General features: G+C 48.0%; 2 protein-coding genes across 4 annotated transcripts in view; one reads left to right on the forward strand and one right to left on the reverse strand.

Annotated features, from left to right (window-relative positions):
• Nucleotides 1-120: 120 nt before the first annotated feature.
• Nucleotides 121-16,042, reverse strand: SPCS2 (signal peptidase complex subunit 2). The gene is made up of 5 exons (XM_050931099.1): nt 15,929-16,042; nt 6,928-7,011; nt 4,651-4,811; nt 3,680-3,814; nt 121-1,106 (listed from the first exon to the last, which is right to left on the reverse strand). Exons 1-5 carry the CDS (start codon nt 15,965-15,967, stop codon nt 920-922), a joined length of 606 nt encoding a protein of 201 aa, XP_050787056.1. The 5' UTR covers nt 15,968-16,042; the 3' UTR covers nt 121-919.
• A 122-nt stretch (nt 16,043-16,164) lies between these two features.
• The window catches only part of XRRA1 (X-ray radiation resistance associated 1), a 55,655-nt gene continuing 53,148 nt past the window's right edge, over nt 16,165-18,671 (forward strand). For 2 of the 3 annotated variants that reach the window (XM_050930355.1, XM_050930374.1), the window contains exon 1: nt 16,165-16,324. The gene's annotated coding sequence lies outside the window, so the exon portion shown is untranslated. Of the gene's footprint in view, nt 16,325-17,007; nt 17,258-18,671 lie in introns of those variants that run through there. The other variant, XM_050930363.1, reaches the window with a different exon arrangement.

Genomic DNA, 18,671 nt, shown 5'->3' on the forward strand with positions numbered 1-18,671 from the left:
TGTTAGTGATCTCAAGGATGTAGGGAAAGTGGTAGTGGGTACCATGTTTTTCTAGACACGAATGTGATTTTAAGATGACTGTGCTCCTTTAATCTCTCCCCCATGAAGACCGCAACACTGTTTTCACATCTGTTCTTTCCTTTTATTGAAAAAAAAAATCTTTTAGAAAAATGACAGTTTATATCAGGGACACAACTGAACAGAATCTCAATACGAAATATGCCAGTTGGACAAACATGAAGGACATTTACAGCTCTAAAAATGCCATTGCTTTTATTTTTCCACCTTGTCGATAAATCTCATGCTCTAACATACAGAAGCAGCATATTTGCAGTCTCGATATTTTTCCCTTCCAATAGATAAAAGGATTTGATATAAAAATCGATCCCACCCACCCACTCCCCAATCAGATAAATATAAAAATAAAGAAAACACTTGTTTGTGAATGGACAGAGTTGTTTTACATAAAGGTTTTGTCCTGAATTCCTAACAAAGATTCACTATGAAAAGGATAAAATGAAGTCAGCGAAATGTGAATGCTAAAATCCCCCAAACACTGCATGGCACAGAGCTACATACTATAAAGCACTGCCAGGTAAAAAAGGAGGAAGTCAATACAGCACTGAGCAAAAACCTCCCTCCTAAAGGTCTTTGACAGGTCAAATGTCATCCAACATCATCTCAAAAGTGACAGAGCAACCTGAAAGACAGGTTAAACACTGCAACCACACAGATCAAGACCGTCTGTAGCTAGGCATTAGCTTCAAGATCTCGGATCGAAGTTTTAAAATCCTGCTTTATCCAGAATTAAATAGGATTTCAGGACAAAAACAGAGGCAAGTAACATTTGTTGCGATTTCACTTTATTTATTGGTATTAATTTAGCATAATCCATGCAGGAAGATAGCCATTGGAATAGTTATTTTGTTTTTCTTTCCGTGGCCAAACTGTCATGAAGCTTGGAGATTTCCGGTTCGTAGGCCTCCATGATCAATGTTCCATTGTCATCAAAGAATTTAGCAATAGATTTGGTGAACTCTGCTTCTCTCGGCTGTTTTGTTTTCCCGCTGATGAAAGTCAATTTCAGGGTGTATTTGTCATCAAACCTTGAAGGGACACAGAAAAAGAACCCGAGTCACAGTTTAGAGAGGGGCTGCTCAGATTTGGCACAGCTGAGTGGCTACATTGGGCTGAGGGCCTAGCAGCCAAAAGAACACCCTGAATTTGAGCAAGTGTCACATGCCGCAGCAACCCTCATCTTCACCACAGGCGTACAGCCCAGGTCCCAGCATGCAATGCTCTACCTTCTATGCACAAAGATGCTGCAACATGCAGTATCAGTAAATTATAACTCAATAGTAAAGGATTTTTTGTAATGCTCTTTTTGAGGTTAGAGCTTTCTGAAATTAACATTAAGAGTTAAAATAACCAATAAAATTCAAACTTCTCCATGGCTGTTGATTGCTCTGACTGTACTGCTATTTTAATTCTAACAGGGTGAAACTGACACAGATGTAAATGGACAAGCTCTTGAATTGTAAGCCTGCTTTTTGGTAAGTATCAATATGCATTTAAGAGGCAGTTTTGCTTGAAATTAACATGTTTTACGTTTCCTTCAGACAGATAAGTCCTGGATTTGTAGGAGAGATTCTAGTCTCCCTAAGCAACTAGCATTAACCTTATTTCTTTTTCGGTTAACGTGCTGAAATGACACAGTGATAATAAAAACCTAGGCAGAAAGGCCCATTCATTCCTGAGTCTGCAAACAGACAAAATTAAGTGTTTTCTTCACATGTCAGTAAAGATCAATCTCTCCATGTCACAGTGGACCTGACTTCCTGAAAATGGCAGCGTCCATCCTGTGAGATCAGTTCAACAGCCATGGAAGATTTCCACGTGTTTCTAGGTGTTATTTTTTTTTTAAATATGTATCTATATGATCTTTTAAGGAAAACTGTGTTTTTAAGTCAAAGATGAGGCTGAGTGGGCCACATAATGCCTCCCTATTTTAAATGACATGAACCAATTCCATGTAAGCATTTCCTCTGCCCTTAAAAGTGAACTAACATTGCTCCCACTCCCTCCCTCACCCACTTCCTTCCTGCTCTGCTTTCATTGTTTCAGTTAATAAAATGCTTGTGTGTCCAAAAGTCTGACAGTTTTATACTTTAATTAAAATATATTTTACAGGCCAGGAATAGAAAGCACAATTAAAACACAAACAGGGAGCCAAGCATCTCTCCCTATATGCATGCATATATATATGTATGAATAGCCACGTGTCCCATCTCTTTTGGTGTCATATCTGACAGCAGCCAGTACCAGATGTTTTAAAGATACAGGATTCCTAAATTTCTTCCTAACCCATCAGTCAGTGATTGGTTTATGCCTGAAGCATGAGGGTTTATATTGCTTATTCTTTTAGCCTATCTAAGCTAACTCTTTCTTCATTTAAAAAGTTTCCTTTTTGAATCATAATAAACTCTGGGGTCTCATGAGTTCCATATGTTAGTTACAGGAGACAGAAAACTGTATACTGCATACAAATTTTGGCCATCTCAAAACTAGAAATCATGACAGGAGCTAAAGTAAAAGCAACTAAATGTCCAATACTGCAGTCTGCATTCATGCAAATAGAGTTAATGGGTCTGCTTTTCTAAAGGATGAAGAATCAGGCCTAAGTGACTAAAGAAAGAAGGAGCTGACTTAAAGAGCAACAAGACATAACTTGGCTAAGTAATGGCTTACAAAAGGGGACGTAACGACTTACAAATACAGAACCTAAAGGGGTGCAATACAGAGCGGTGGTTCTCAACCTTTTTGGGCTCAAGACCCGTTCGTAAATGTTTATGGCCTGTTGCTACCCAGTAAATAGTCTGGGGATGGAGGTCCTGGGATGGTTTCGGTCATGTCCTGCCCCCGCCCCCAGTTGGGTCCTGCCCGGCAGTCATCCCACAGTGGCAAATCCAGTGCTGAGAGGCTGGCTGGGCTTGACTCTCCGCTTTGGGCGTTGCATCCAGGGTTGCAGCGCTGCTCAGGTTTGGCCCACCCCCCTGACTGGACCAAATTTGTTTGTGTGGAGTTGTGATCTGGCTCCTCGAGTTGCAGTGCCACTGACTCAAATTTGGCCTTCAGAACCGGGCAGCTGAAGAGTGGCGACTGCTGGCCAGGCCTCCAGCTCTGAAGGTATCACTGCCATCAGCAGCAGTGCAGAAGTAAGGGTGGCAATACCATACCCGCTACAGGGCTCTACCAACGGGCTGAGAAAACACTGATACAGAGAGCAGAAAATATCTGGGGTGATTCCATGTGGGTACTAACGGCAATAGAGCACAGGGAGAAAGACAGGCTCTACAGAAGCAGGTCTCAGACCATTCAGGGCTTTTGATAGAACCAACACTTTGAATATTGCCTATAAGCCAATTGGGAGGCAATGCAGTGCATGACACAGATGTAATATATAACTCTTTGCATAAGACTTACACTACACCAGCCATGTGGCTCCTGTGCTGCTCTGAGTAAATCTGCACAGAGAAAGGTGACAGACCCAACAGGAAGCAGAAATGACATTCCTGCCCCTCAGTAACTACAGTAAGTATGGAAATCACAGGCCTCAGCAAGGCATGGATGTTCTGTCATTATGGTCCTTTGGTAACTGTGGTTCTAGAAGCAATGATACCTTTTTAGACTGGAGGAAAGTTGCCAGATGTCATCAGGGTCCATCCCTGCAGGATCCTTTCGATGTGCTACCAGGAAAATGCTCTTCTCCTTGTATGAGGTATAGATGGTCAGGATTCCCATCATCACAAAATAAGTTCGGGAAAGTTAAAGAAATTAAGGGAATACGAGAGCCATGCAACAGTAACAAGTAGGACATGTGAACAATGGAATGCATACAAATAAATGATAGATCGCTACACAGCGTCTAGGGTATTTAATTGCTTTTGACAAGATCATTTAGAGCTCGTTTTTCGTTGACATTTTTAATAGTATGAACAAGCCCACACTACCCCCATGAGACTATCTGCACAATTCAGAGACATTGTTGTACGTACAGAGCAATGCTACACCCTTTACCCATCACTCTGCACATGGTATCCTGAATTGTCTGCACTAACTAACTCCTATAGCCAAACAGCAGCAACAAAGTCACAGAATGACAGGATATGTTGCTGAGGGAAAAAAAAAAAAATCAGAATGAGAAAAGTTACTCAATACTTCAGATTTACTAACTGTTCTCTAAATGTAACTTACATTTATACTGTGGCCTTTTCCCAACTTTTATGCTGCCTGTTATTCCTTGATGGCAGCCCCTCACAATTGCTCCTGCTTGCCATTTCACTCCCAGCACCCAATCTGTAGTATCACAGGAAAGAGCAGGTGCTATAGGAGTCTGTTTACAGAAATACATGTTTCTCATGCTAAAATATTGAGGAAGTGGACTTGGATGTTAAAATAAAATACTAAAGTAGAAACCCAGTAAGTCCCACTGTCTGTGAAATTCAGATAGGACCTATCAATTTTACTTCTATGTCTGCTAAAAGAGGGAAAGACAATTATGGATTTTTTTTTTTTTTTTTTTTTTTTTTACACACTTGTTGGGGGAAGACAAACACACGTCTTAAACCTGCAGCACACAGGAAAGGATATGATACCACACAGAAAGCGAGAACAGGTTTAGATTCAGGAAAGGGATGAAGATAATCCCAAATCAAAGCCACGATGGCAAAGAGACAGGAGACTGTGCAGATGATGAGGCGGCCATCAATCAAACAGAAATTCTCCACATACTTGTACTTTTCCAGGAGAACCTGATGGGAAAGCAAAGAGCCCAGTTTACTGTACACTTGGCTACTTTTACAGATGGCTTCCACAGACAACTTAAATTAATTCTCTATAGATGCACTAATTTTAACTGAATAATTCAGATGATTTTAATTAAAGTATCAGAAAGGGGAAAACCAATTCAAATCCAGGAGCATCACAGAAACAACAATAAATGTGGTGAGAATGCTGCAACTTTAGATATTTTTATATCTAATTTAAATAGTCTTTAAATGTACATATGTTCTTTAAACTTTTCACTGACATGAGTAAAAGCCATTTTAAGCCTAATTAGCCAATTTTATTAATGCAAAATGAGATAGTAATTGAGTTGGAAGCATCTAAGCAAGCAAGTGATTTCTGAGTCATCCACAGCTCTAGGAGGAGACACTCAGGGTATGTCCACACTACCTGCCAGATCAGCGGGGTAGTGATCGATCTATCGGGGATTGATTTATCGTGTCTCATCTAGACACGATAAATTGATCCCCGAACGCGCTCCCCGTCGACGGAACTCCACCAGGGCGAGAGGCGGAAGTGGAGTCGACAGGGGAGCCGTGGCTGTCAATCATGTGCCGTGAGGACGGGAGGTAAGTCAAAATAAGATACGTCAACTTCGGCTACGCTAGTCTCATAGCTGAAGTTGCATATCTTACATCGACCTCCCTCTCTCCCCACCGTGTAGACCAGGCTTCAGTAGGAGTCTGATCCTGGAAACATCTGCGTGCAGATCTGTCATTGACTTTCATGAGAGTTCTGTACAGAGCGAGGCTCCAAGGTGGAATCCGTGAAGGGACTCAAGTGTTGCAACACTGAGGGCACCTAGAAAAAAATCACAGGAGCAACAGTGCAACCCCTCTAGCTGGGTTAGGCACCTAGGCTCCCTATATGATGAACAGGGAGAGACAGGCACATAAGAAAGGCGATTCACCAAAGCCAGCCTGCTAGGTACAGAACCACCTAAATCAGCCTAGTTGGGGATTGGTCCTGCTTTGAGCAGGGGGTTGGACTAGATGAGTTCCTGAGGCCCCTTCCAACCCTGATAGTCTATGATTCTATGCCAACCAGAGGGGGAGGAGGGGGGTGCTAAGCCCTGCCCTGCTCACAGATACAGGCTCCTAAGTCTGGGCTGCAGGGAGGCGCCCAGTTCTGCTTGTGATTCAGAAACCTGGAGAAGATAGGTGTAAATTGTGTGCAGGACTTGAAACAAAATGGCCAAGGAGGGGAGAGTGAGGAAGAGGACAACCCTCACTCCAGTGGCTAGAGTACTCCCCCAGGATATGGGAGACTCCTGGATCATGTCCTTCCTCCTCCTGAGGGGAAGATGGGATTTAAACAGGGATCTGCCACCTCTCCGGTGAGTGCCATAACTACTAGGCTACACAGGCATTCTAATTTGGTCACGGCCCAATTAATATTGAAGTATTCCATTGCTTAATTCAAGTGGAACAACTTCAGGAGGAGACATTGAGGAAATCACAACAGAATATCCCAAAGCCTGCTAGCTAGAGCATTCACCTGAGAGGTGGCTGCTCCCTGTTCAAATCCCTTCTCTTGCTAAGGGTGGTGGGATGACTTGAACTGGGGGTCCCCCACACCATGGGTGAGTACCCTATCCACTAAGCTAAAGGTTATAAGGGAGGTCTTAGCCACCCCTGGCTGTTTTGTGTGGGCACCTCAGGTGAGTTCGATCTGGAAGGTGTGCTCAGAGGGTGCCAACAGGATTGGGCCCTCGCACATGACTTAGGGGACCAAACACCTGTCTTTCCTGGTTTGTGAAGGGCTTTGGGGCTGAAGTATGGATAAGCCTCCAAATACCTACCATGAAGAAACAGTGCATATGTCCAGGAAGGAAACAGGCACCCAGGTGCCTAGAGTGATGCAGCAGTGAGCATGCCCAGAAGGAAAAAACTTAGATGCCAAGTGAGTTTAGGCATCTACTGGGTTAGGCAGCAGCCAAGTGGGAGTTTTGTGCCTCACAATAGTGCCTAAAAATGGAACTTAGGCACTTAAGTACCTTTGTGGATCCCACCAGCAGCGATTTCAAAAGGCCCCAAAAAGTCCATCAGGAGGCTAGCAGTCAGTCAGGCAGCCAGAATTTACCTTTTTAGCAGAATCATCCAAAGAATTTTTCACAGCTGATCCATCCCACTTGTCAATTTTTACTGGTTTGTCATCAATCCTCCACTGCAATGCAAATTGAGAAATTAAGTCACTTCCAAGCACTTGGCATGTGTAAATATTTTATTTGTTTCTATACTGAATAGGAAGATAATAGCAAATGATAGCTCAAAACCAAACTCAAAGGAAGTGCTCCATGGCAAGTATCTGTATATGAACAACTGTCCAAAGATTAACAAAATCTAGTACCTATTACACAACTGCGCTGCAGTACTGTAAGTGGATTGCACCACAATTCAACATGACGTTAGACCTTCCACCCAGGCTTTTTTCAAAGCAGACTTCAGATTTAGTAGATTTTATTGTTGTGGTCATGATATTCCAAGTTTTAAAAAGGTTTAATCTGATGAGTCTCAAACAGCGCTGTAGAAATGATTCTGTAAAGTGACAATTTAAAATGGGGAGTGATTTTAATTTCAGTTCTATGCTTGCCTTTATCAATAGATGCCACTGCCAGTGATAGGAATTTTAATGATGTTAATTCTTTTCCATCAAATCTTCCAAAGTACTTGCATTTGCTATGAAAACTCTCTCTCTCACACACACACAGTGACTGCCAACACAGGTGAAATCTGAGGGGGGGGGGGGAGAATCAGGAATCTCATGAGGACAATTTAATGGCACGTACAAAAAAAGAAAAAATGACAAGCTTCTCACTCAGACCCCAGACCAGCAGTTCTCAAACTGTGGGATGGGACCTTAAAGTGGGTACCAACCCCATTTTAATGGGGTCACCAGGGCTGCTGTTAGACTTGCTGAGGCCCAGGGCTGGAGTCCCACCGCTTGGGACTGAAGCTGAAGCTCAAGCCTGACCGCCCAGGGCCAAAGTCAAAGCCTGAGCGCTTCAGCCCTGGGCAGCTGGGGCTCAGGTTACAGGTCTCCCACCTGAGGCTGAAGCCCTTTGGCTTTGCCCTCCCACGCCCCTACCCAGGGCATTGGGGCTTGGCTGAGCTCAGACTTCAGTCCCCCCTTCCTGGAGTCATATAGTAATTTTTGTTGTCAGAAGGGGGTTGTAGTGGAATAAAGTTTGAAAACCGTGCTTCAGACAGATTTTGTAAGAAAACAAGGACAAAAATAATCCCCACTCCTTTAACCTAGCTATATGCTGGCCATCTAGCCACGTGGCAGTGTGAGCTTGTGTAAAAGAGCACTGGACTGGAACTCTGGAGACCTGGATGCTATTCCCAGCTCTGCCACTTGTGAGCTGAATGGCCTTGGGCAAGTTACTTAGCTTCTCTGTTTCCCCCTATGTAAAACGCGGACAATGACTTTGACCTCCTTTGTAAAGTGCTTTGAGATCTACTGATAAAAAGTGCTGTGTACGAATTGCGTATTATTATTACATTCAAATTTTCCACAAGTTATCGCCCAGAGATGCGACCCCATTGCTTATGATGGACCAAGTATGACTGCATGTGTGTAATGAAAGAGTTAACTCCCTCCCTAAAGTTCATAAAACTCGTAGCAATATCTGTCTTACATTCATTTGGCAGTACTGCTTTGAGCTGTGTGTATTTTAAATGGCCTGATATTTCGATGGGACTCAGACCACATACGTTAGACCCTGATGGGGAAATAATACAAGTTCAGAATATCACTAAGGTGAAGTTCACAAGATGGTTTACCGATTTAGTGCCAGAGGAGCACATTTCTCTCTCGGGTTAAAATAAACTATTTTTAAAAAGATGTTTGCCCTGATTTACTTCTACAGGCATTGAAAAATCATCATACAATTCTGCTCTGAGAAACACAGGCATGAATCGCTGAATGCCTAAGAAACTTCAGCACATGTGCGAGTGCAGGAGCTAATTTTACAAGGCAGAGTAGTAATGGGTCCTTTGTATTTAACTCAAAGGGCCAGTAGTGAACACAGCCCTTGTTTTGGGGTAAGTTTAAAATAGAAGATATTCATGGAAGGCCACTGGACCACGATTTTTACAGCAATGCTAAGGTTAGTATAGAATGAATCATAGCTGAGAAAACCTTTTCCTACAGATTATAATGGCATACGAGTCAATGATTTTTAGATCATTTAGATCACCTTCCATATTAGATCACCTACAGGGGTTTAGTTGAACACATCTGTTTGGGGGGGAGGGACAGAGAGGGGAAAGTGAAAAAGGTTGAGGGGGAAGGATTTCTGATTTTCTTTCTAATAACTAGATTGGTAGCCAAACCTTGAGTAAGCTTCACATCCCCACATCACCTCTGAGTCCCTCCATCCCTCCTTATCTGTTGGCAGAAAGAGAAACCAAAAGGATCAAGAAGAAAATAATTCAAAATGTCATGCCTGCACACAAGCATTTCCTAAGCAACCTTCTCCAGAAGATCAAGGCTCCATTTCTCAATTGGGGAGTGGGGCGGGGGGTGGTGGTGGTGGTGGAGGAATCCAAAAGATTTGTGGGAAGTTACTTGCCTACACGCAGTCGTATTTTCATTACTAGAGCCTTAAAATGTATTACTGTTCCAAAAAGAAATTACATAAAAATGGCAGCTTCTTATGCTACAGATCTGCTGTGTGTGTCACTCAAGTGTCAAAAATAAGTTACTACTGTTAGACCTGCAGAGTCACCATAGACTAGCTTGATCCTATTCTGTTGCTGATGTACAGACTAGAACTGTGAACTGTCAATTGCAGGACCCTGTTCTATCCTCTATTACACCCATAGAACCCAATGGAACCAACAGTGTTACAAATAGGCAGAAGTGTCATTTGACCTGCAGAATCTTTGTTACTCGTGATGAAATACAAGAAGAGAGGCTGAATTTTCAGGGCTGATAGAAAAACTAGCTTTTTATTTGTGAAACTGAACAAATTTGATACAATAGGTAACTTCAACAAGCCATATAAAAGTCTCTTTTTGGAACTGATCTGCCTGCTTTGAGATGATCTGTGAAAAATCAGAGAAATTCTCAATTATATCTGTGTGCCTTTATTAAATTAACGGAATAAATATTTTAGCTACAGAATTGCTTCACATTTCTGAAGCAACACTATTGCTCACTGCTTTAGTAACTGAGTGCCTCAAATTAATGAATTTTGCCTTAACCCAGTGGGTTAGGATTTACCCCACTTTTACTCTTTTTTTTTGCTTTTTTGCATCAGTGTAGCTACCCCCATGCCAACCCTAGAAAATGCACAGCAGTTTGTTCAGGACGCAGCAGCAATGGAGAGGTCCTGCTGACAGGTGGTAATATCTTCTAGAGGCTAGGTACAGTAGAATCTCAGAGTTACTAACACCTTGGGAATGGAGGTGGTTCGTAACTCTGAGTAAAACTTTATGATTATTCTTTCAAAAGTTTACAACTGAACATTGACTTAATACAGCTATGAAACTTTACTATGAAGACGAGAAATGCTGCTTTCCCTTTATTTTTTAGTAGTGTAGGTTTAACATAGTACTGTACTGAATTTGCTTTCTTTTTTGGTTTCTGCTGCTGCCTGACTGCATCTTCTGGTTCCAAATGAGATGTGTGGTTGACTGGACATTTCATAACTCTAGTGTTTTGTAACTGAGGTTCTACTGTACTTTTATGCTTCCACCTCTCCCAGTACCAAAGTGCTTATAGTAACACCAAGACTCATTTGAGTAAACTACCACGTTAATCCTTCCTCAAAGCTCACTCCTGCATCTCAGCAAGTCAACACACACAAAATATACCCCATTATGGAAGGAATTCAACATGTTCACGTCAGAATTAAGTCAGTGCATGATCTTTATCTTAGTTCTTCCTTGCCCCTTTCACCTGGTCATTCTTATTTTATTAGATTGGGGCATTTTTAAGAGAGTGAACTTGTCTTGTCACATATTTCTAGGAGGCACACAGCACATGTTGGGGTGCTGCAGACATAAATAATCAGATGTCTTGCAAGGTCATCCCGGGATAAGCAAGGATCTTCCTGCACAAGTTGCTCCAATAAAAGCCGTTTGTATACTACATGCAACCCACAGCCTTCTGTGACAAGGACTGAGTGAAAGTGACACCCAAGTTCTTAAACCATCTCACTGCCGGGAAGCAAGTTTCCTCAACAAGCAAGGGGCATAAATGAGGAAACAGCAGATACTCTCTCTTATATTTGGAAGTAATTTCACCAATGGGCCTCTACTACATGGAACAACAGGGGACCTCAGATCAGCCCTCAAAAGATGGTATATGTCAAATCCCTAAGGGATGACAGCATGTCACCACCACTAATTGACTTCCATCTTACACTACAACATCAAAAGAGAGGCTTTCAGACCTTGAGGGTGGAACGAACACCTGCATGTTTAAGGATGGCTGGCACCCTCTCATCCACATGAGGTTAAGTAGCCAAGAGGAACAAGTCAGCATTGTATGTAGACTATGATTGTAATAAAACTATTTCAACTCAACTAGAGAGACAGTCTGTCAGGTTGTGGCTATCAAAATCAAAAGGGCTGGACCTGATCTAGCTTATCTTCCAAGATGAACTGCAAGCCCTACTAATGGAGCATGACAGTATGGAGTAGTCAGTATGCATAGTACCCAGAAAAGTTCTACCTGACAGTATATTTATGACACACTAGAAGTGTGCAAAATATTTGTCCTTTGCCATGGCATACCTCCTGACCTCAGTCTTAGCTCTTCTGTAAATCTGAATACAAACCCTTTGTAATCAAAGATATTCAGACACCAGTAGTTCTCCAGATATCGCCTCACCAACACGTACCCCAACTGCTCTGCTCCCTGAGATCATCAGGTTTCATTAAAGCTATCTAAAGCATCCCAGAATCAACATGGCTGAGAAAGAACAGGTCTCAAGTAAGAGTGTGTGCATGCATGCAAACAGAAATCCTGAGGAGGATACGGCAGATTATAGTTAGGGTTTCCAACAGATTCAATGCACTGTTAGTGAATGACTCAGTTTCTGCACCAACTGGACAGCCACCATTTCAGAAGATAAAGATATTTATATTCCCCAGCACACACTGGCTTTGGTTGCACTTTAAATAACCACAATTAAGTGCTTACCAAGCACATTGAAAATAATGAGGATACTTCCAGAAAGCATCATACTAAAACCCACAAACCGCTGCCATTTGAAATCCGAAAATTAAACACATTTGCTTGCAGCAAGAAACCTGGAAGTATTTAATTTTAAAAACCCACATTGTTCATGGCAACAGTTAACACAAGAGATGATTGCAGCTCTAAAAACCTACAGCCTACAGGATATCTTGATCTCAAACTTGACTGTCTCATTCCAGGTCAATTCAAAGCTGATGCAGAGAAAGCGAGAAATAAAGAGGCAAACACCTTGCCCTTCAAAACTGGGCTGAGATCACCAAACTCACTTCATATTAATAATCATATGCACTAGGCCAGATCGACACTACAAACTTTTCCCAGTATAGCTATATCTGTCAGGAGTACAATGAGGTACAATCTGTAATTGACAAAACTGTGCCAGTAAAAGCCCCTAGTGTGGACACAGCTTATACCAGCAAAACTCGCACTTTTGCCAGCAGAGCTTATTTTGCTCAGAGTAAGGTGGTGGTGGTGTGCATTTGGAATAAGCAATGCTGACATAAGCTGAAGTCATACTAGGAGCGCTTTGCTGATCTTGTATAGCTGTACCAGCAATATGATCCTAGTGTAGACCGGCCTTAGTTTCCTATGTTTTGTTACTTCTGCATTTTACTTCCTACCATATGCTGCACATGACTGGCAAAGACACAACAATGAAAAGGAACAAAGCAGAGGGACTAGTTTTAGCTGTCCATTATTTCAAATCTGCATTTACAGAACCACACCTCTGTGCTGAGTGGATTCCGATAGCAAAATGCTCCATGAACCAGGGTTGGTACTAAAGAGTGCCTGGAGAGGAGCATGTTAATTGCAAAATGTGATATTGGCAGCAGAGGGCTTGCCTGAGCCAAGAGCCCTGTTTTGATGCTCACATGTGGCACATACATGCTAAAAGCACCACTTCAATGTACATAGGTGAGGAAGCCTTATGGGACCAAAGAGCCCCCCTCCTATATTCACAGTGGGGAAAGGGGAGCACATACGGGTGGAAAAAGCCCTACTTCAATATTCAATAGCTATGTAGAGGTCTCTTGACACTCAGATACAGAGTGTGAACGATGTTCTTCTGGGAGGGTGTGGGTGCCAGGACTCCTGTGCTGAGGGTCACAGGACCAGCCCCAGATGAATGCCTGTGCCCCTGTATCAGGGCTCATGGGAGGTAATGCTCTAAGGGCCCAGGGCTCCCATTTTGGGGTTCAAAGGGGAGAAAGTGCGCCAAGATCAACCTGTGCCCAGTGAGGGGGATCCCTGGGGAACACAGGAGTTGGCTGGAGGAGGGGCAGGCAGCAGCCTGCAACCAGTGAGGGGGATACCTGAGGGGGGGCAGAGGAGGCAGCTCGGGGGGGACAGGGAACAGCCTGCACCCCATGAGCGACGTACGAGAGGGAGTGGGGCAGAGGAGGCAGCTCTGGCAGGCAGGGATCAACCTGCACCCAGTGAGGGGGATGTCCGTGGGGGGTGGGGGGCAGAGGAGGCGGTTCTGCAGGGCAGGGAGCAGCCTGCACCCAGTGAGGAGGATGCCGGGAGGGGCAGAGGAGGCAGCTGTGGGGGGCAGAGAGTAGCCTGCACCCAGTGAGCAGGATGCCGGAGGGGGACAGAGGAGGGGGCTGTGGGAAGGAGGGAGCAGCCTGCACCCAGCGAGGAGGATGCCGGGGGGGGCGGGGGCAGAGGAGGCGGCTGTGGGGGGCAGGGATCAGCCTGCACCCAGTGAGGAGGATGCCGGGGGGAACAGAGGAGGCGGCGGTGGGGGGCAGGGAGCAGCCTGCACCCAGTGAGGGGGATGCCGGGGGAGGGGGGCAGAGGAGGGGGCTGTGGGGGGGCAGGGAGCAGCCTGCACCCAGTGAGGGGGATGCTGGGGGAGGGGGGCAGAGGAGGAGGGGGCTGTGGGGGGGCAGGGAGCAGCCTGCACCCAGTGAGGGGGATGCTGGGGGAGGGGGGTAGAGGAGGGGGCTGTGGGGGGGCAGGGAGCAGCCTGCACCCAGTGAGGGGGATGCTGGGGGAGGGGGGTAGAGGAGGGGGCTGTGGGGGGGCAGGGAGCAGCCTGCACCCAGTGAGGGGGATGCTGGGGGAGGGGGGTAGAGGAGGGGGCTGTGGGGGGGCAGGGAGCAGCCTGCACCCAGTGAGGGGGATGCTGGGGGAGGGGGGTAGAGGAGGGGGCTGTGGGGGGGCAGGGAGCAGCCTGCACCCAGTGAGGGGGATGCTGGGGGAGGGGGGTAGAGGAGGGGGCTGTGGGGGGCAGGGAGCAGCCTGCACCCAGTGAGGGGGATGCCGGGGGAGGGGGGCAGAGAGCAGCCTGCACCCAGTGAGGGGGATGCCGGGGGAGGGGGGCAGAGGAGGGGGCTGTGGGGGGCAGGGAGCAGCCTGCACCCAGTGAGGGGGATGCCGGGGGGGCAAGAGGAGGGGGCTGGGGGGGGCAGGGAGCAGCCTGCACCCAGAGAGGGGGATGCCGGGGGGGGCTGTGGGGGGCAGGGAGCAGCCTGCACCCAGTGAGGAGGATGCCGGGGGGGTAGAGGAGGGGGCTGGGGGGGGGGGCAGGGAACAGCCTGCACCCAGTGAGGAGGATGCCGGGGGTGGGGAGCAGAGGCGGCGGTAGGGGGCAGGGAGCAGCCTGCACCCAGTGAGGAGGATCGGTGGGGGAGGGGGGCAGAGGAGGGGGCTTTGGGGGGTAGGGAGCAGCCTGCACCCAGTGAGGGGGATGCCGGGGGGGTAGAGGAGGGGACTGTGGGGGGCAGGGAGCAGCCTGCACCCAGAGAGGGGGATGCTGGGGGAGGGGGGCAGAGGAGGGGGCTGTGGGGGGCAGGGAGCAGCCTGCACCCAGTGAGGGGGATGCTGGGGGAGGGGGGCAGAGGAGGGGGCTGTGGGGGGCAGGGAGCAGCCTGCACCCAGTGAGGGGGATGCCAGGGGAGGGGGGCAGAGGAGGGGGCTGTGGGGGGGCAGGGAGCAGCCTGCACCCAGTGAGGGGGATGCCAGGGGAGGGGGGCAGAGGAGGGGGCTGTGGGGGGCAGGGAGCAGCCTGCACCCAGTGAGGGGGATGCTGGGGGAGGGGGGCAGAGGAGGGGGCTGTGGGGGGCAGGGAGCAGCCTGCACCCAGTGAGGAGGATGCCGGGGGTGGGGAGCAGAGGCGGCGGTAGGGGGCAGGGAGCAGCCTGCACCCAGTGAGGAGGATCGGTGGGGGAGGGGGGCAGAGGAGGGGGCTTTGGGGGGTAGGGAGCAGCCTGCACCCAGTGAGGGAGATGCTGGGGGAGGGGGGCAGAGGAGGGGGCTGTGGGGGGCAGGGAGCAGCCTGCACCCAGTGAGGGGGATGCTGGGGGAGGGGGGCAGAGGAGGGGGCTGTGGGGGGCAGGGAGCAGCCTGCACCCAGTGAGGGGGAGCCGGGGGGGGTAGAGGAGGGGGCTTTGGGGGGTAGGGAGCAGCCTGCACCCAGTGAGGGAGATGCCGGGGGGGTAGAGGAGGGGACTGTGGGGGGCAGGGAGCAGCCTGCACCCAGAGAGGGGGATGCTGGGGGAGGGGGGCAGAGGAGGGGGCTGTGGGGGGGCAGGGAGCAGCCTGCACCCAGTGAGGGGGATGCCAGGGGAGGGGGGCAGAGGAGGGGGCTGGGGGGGGCAGGGAGCAGCCTGCACCCAGTGAGGGGGAGCCGGGGGTGGGGAGCAGAGGCGGCGGTGGGGGGCAGGGAGCAGCCTGCACCCAGTGAGGCGGGTGGCACAGGCGGCTCTGGGCGGGGGCCAGGGATCAGTTCCGGGTGTCCCCCGCCGATGCCCGCAGAGGCGCCCCGAGGGGAGGGGCCTGGCCCGGGCTGCAGCGCCAGAGCCGAAGGCCCATGGTCCGAGCCGCGGGGCGCCCGAGCCCGCCTTCCCCTCCCCCAGCCCGCTACCTTCTCCAGCAGCCCGTTCCTGCCGCCCTTCGCCGCCATCTTCTCTCCTCCCTCCACCCCGCCCCCTCCCGCGGCTCGGGGCGACCTGTGCGCCGACGATTGGCTGCGCAGAGGAGCCGCGCGGGGGCTGACGGGATTTCTAGCACGTCTGCCGCCAAAGAAAATTACAGCTTCCGCCGCTTGGGGCACGTGGCCGGAAGCGCGCGAACCGGGGCATCCTGGGATGCGTAGTTTTTTGCGTTGCCTGAGCAGTTAGAGCCGTCGGGAGCGTCCCTGTTGCTATGGAGACTGAAGGGGGAAAAGACAAGATGGCGGCTGCCTTGTGGCCCTGATAGCCGGCGCGCGGAGACCCGCCAGGGGCTGAGGCCCCCCAGGACGATGGCGAGGGAAGCACAGGTACTAGCAGCACCTCCAGGGGAGAAATGGGGTGAGAGGGGCCCCGCGCAGCGTCTTACCGGCAGTTAGGCTAAAGGCCTCGCTAGGAACGTGAGGACCCAGAACTCTATGATTTTAACTTGGCTCAAACACTTCGCCTCACTGGGGACTCCCAACGAAGTCAGGCCGCAAACCCCACTGGGACCTCCCACTAACCAGGTGCTGACTCCACCCTACTGTTGCAGGGGGTGCAACAGTTGGGGGTTCGTTTGCCCGGTGTGCGTATCCCCAATGACCACACCGGAGTGGAGAAGCAAGTATCTTTATTTGAGTCAAATAAGGTGCAAGGAGATATAAAATCTCAGATCATGCACGAATCATTATCCTTTTCCCCACCTTATATACCCCACTTGTTTACAAAGATGCTCACAGGTGCCACAATTCATCATTTACAATTCATTAACTACCGGATCTTTTAATTAACTATATCCTTAACCCATACTACTGACCTCCTCCCTTTGATCGATTACATCTTGTACCATAAACAAAAGAACACAAGAAAATGATAAATGATTACATGTACTCATGCTAACTTTAAAGGAACATATTGTTTAGCTCGAAAGGCAGTCGTAGGCCTGAGAATGTAAACTTCTGACCCCACGCCATATTGCCAGTTACCTGGAGCCCTGCACCCCCCAACACTACCATGTCCCTGTTGTGTATTTGGTTGTCATGGTTTTTGTTCCTATGGCAACTGAGTTAGATTATTAGTGGATAGCACAGCCAGCTTCGGCTGGTTAGGTGAGCTCTGTGTCTGTAAATAAATGGTAGTTTTGTTACCTGTCTGGCCTCAAGTGATTTCTTCCTAAACCAGCTGCCCCCAAGGATGTAACAAGTGGCCACGAGGGTGGGATTCCGGTGCTGCCCCAGTGACAGAAGGAAGTAGAAGTCAAGGTAAAGAACAAACAAACAAACAAAAAACTGCTTGTTTACACTGACTGTGAAAGTGAAACTAAAAGCCATGGCTACTCTGACCGGGCCTCTGGAACCTTTTGATGAGAATATAGTGCAGTGGCCTGTGTATACTGAGCGTTTTGAGCTTTGTTATTGCAAATGACATTACGGAAGAGAAGATGGTGCCAATATTCTTAAGTGTAGTTGGGGCTAAAACCTACTCCCTGCTACGCAGCTTATTACACCCTGGTAAGCCTGAGACTAAATCTTACAGTGACATTGTGGAAATCCTGGGGTCCCATTTTTCCCCAAAACCACTGGTAATTGCTGAAAGATATCGGTTCCGCAAAAGAGACCAAAAAGAAGATGAAACAGTTGTACAATTTGTAGCAATTTTAAAAAAGCTAGCAGAACTCTGTGAATTTAAGGAGATGTTAAATGATGCCCTGCTTGATAGGTTAGTGTGTGGCCTGTACAGTGAAGCTATATGGAAGCGCCTACTGACAGAGGCTCAACTTACATTACAGAAGGCTGTGGATATTGCTGTCTCCATGGACCTGGCTACAAGGAAGGCGCAATACATCAGTGCATACCCTAGGGTGCAAAAAGTGTCACAAGAACCTACCACAAAACTGTGCAGAGTCAGGAATGTTACCGCTGTGGTAAGCTGTGTCACCAGGCATCGGAATGCTGGTGTAAGGATCTGGTGTGTTGACACTGTAGCAAAAAGGGACACATTGAGAAAAAGAGGCCTGTGGTCTGGCCGACAAAAAGAGGAACCCTGCATACCCTAGAGCAGACCCAGGATGATCAAGGTGACACGTCATCGCAAGAGGAAATGCCACTGCATTTGGCAGTGGGCTCACATGAATACTGGGTAACCCCGCTGTTGGATGGCAAACCTATACGCATGGAACTGGACACCAGTGCAGCCATCTCACTGGTCTCCGAGACTGTGTATAAAGAAAAGCTACAGCATCTTCCACTTAAGGCAACAAAAACTGTTCTGAAGACGTATATGGGAGAAACTGTGCCCGTGTTGGGCACTATTGATGTTAAGGTGGAGCTCAACGGACAGGCTGCTAAATTGCCACTGTTTGTGGTGACAGGTAATTACCCAGCCTTAATGGGTAGGTCTTGGCTTGGGAAGATTCAGCTGAACTGGGCAGAAGTGCACTGGATGACTAAAGAAGAAACCAGTCTAACCCCTATACTAAGGAAACATGCTGCTGTTTTTGGAGAGGATCTGGGAGGTATGAAGGGAATCACTGTGACATTGAACATTAAACCTGACAGTCCACCAAAATATCTGAAAGCCTGAACTGTGCCATATGCCATCAGGCCAAAAGTTGAAGCAGACCTGGAGCGCCTAGTCACCAATGGAGTCCTAATACCAGTTACCCATAGCCCATGA

The sequence above is a fragment of the Gopherus flavomarginatus genome, chromosome 1 (assembly GCF_025201925.1).
Source record: "Gopherus flavomarginatus isolate rGopFla2 chromosome 1, rGopFla2.mat.asm, whole genome shotgun sequence".
Taxonomy (NCBI): Eukaryota; Metazoa; Chordata; order Testudines; family Testudinidae; genus Gopherus; species Gopherus flavomarginatus.

What these genes read in the sequence shown, in the direction of transcription:
- SPCS2 (XM_050931099.1), bottom strand. Translation starts at nt 15,967, where the DNA reads ATGGCGGCGAAGGGCGGCAGGAACGGGCTGCTGGAGAAG. An exon ending in GGAACGGGCTGCTGGAGAAG is followed by an intron (nt 7,012 to 15,928) that starts GTAGCGGGCTGG and finishes TTTGCATTGCAG; the next exon opens with TGGAGGATTGATGACAAACC. An exon ending in CTTTCCTCCAGTCTAAAAAG is followed by an intron (nt 1,107 to 3,679) that starts GTATCATTGCTT and finishes TGTCCCTTCAAG; the next exon opens with GTTTGATGACAAATACACCC.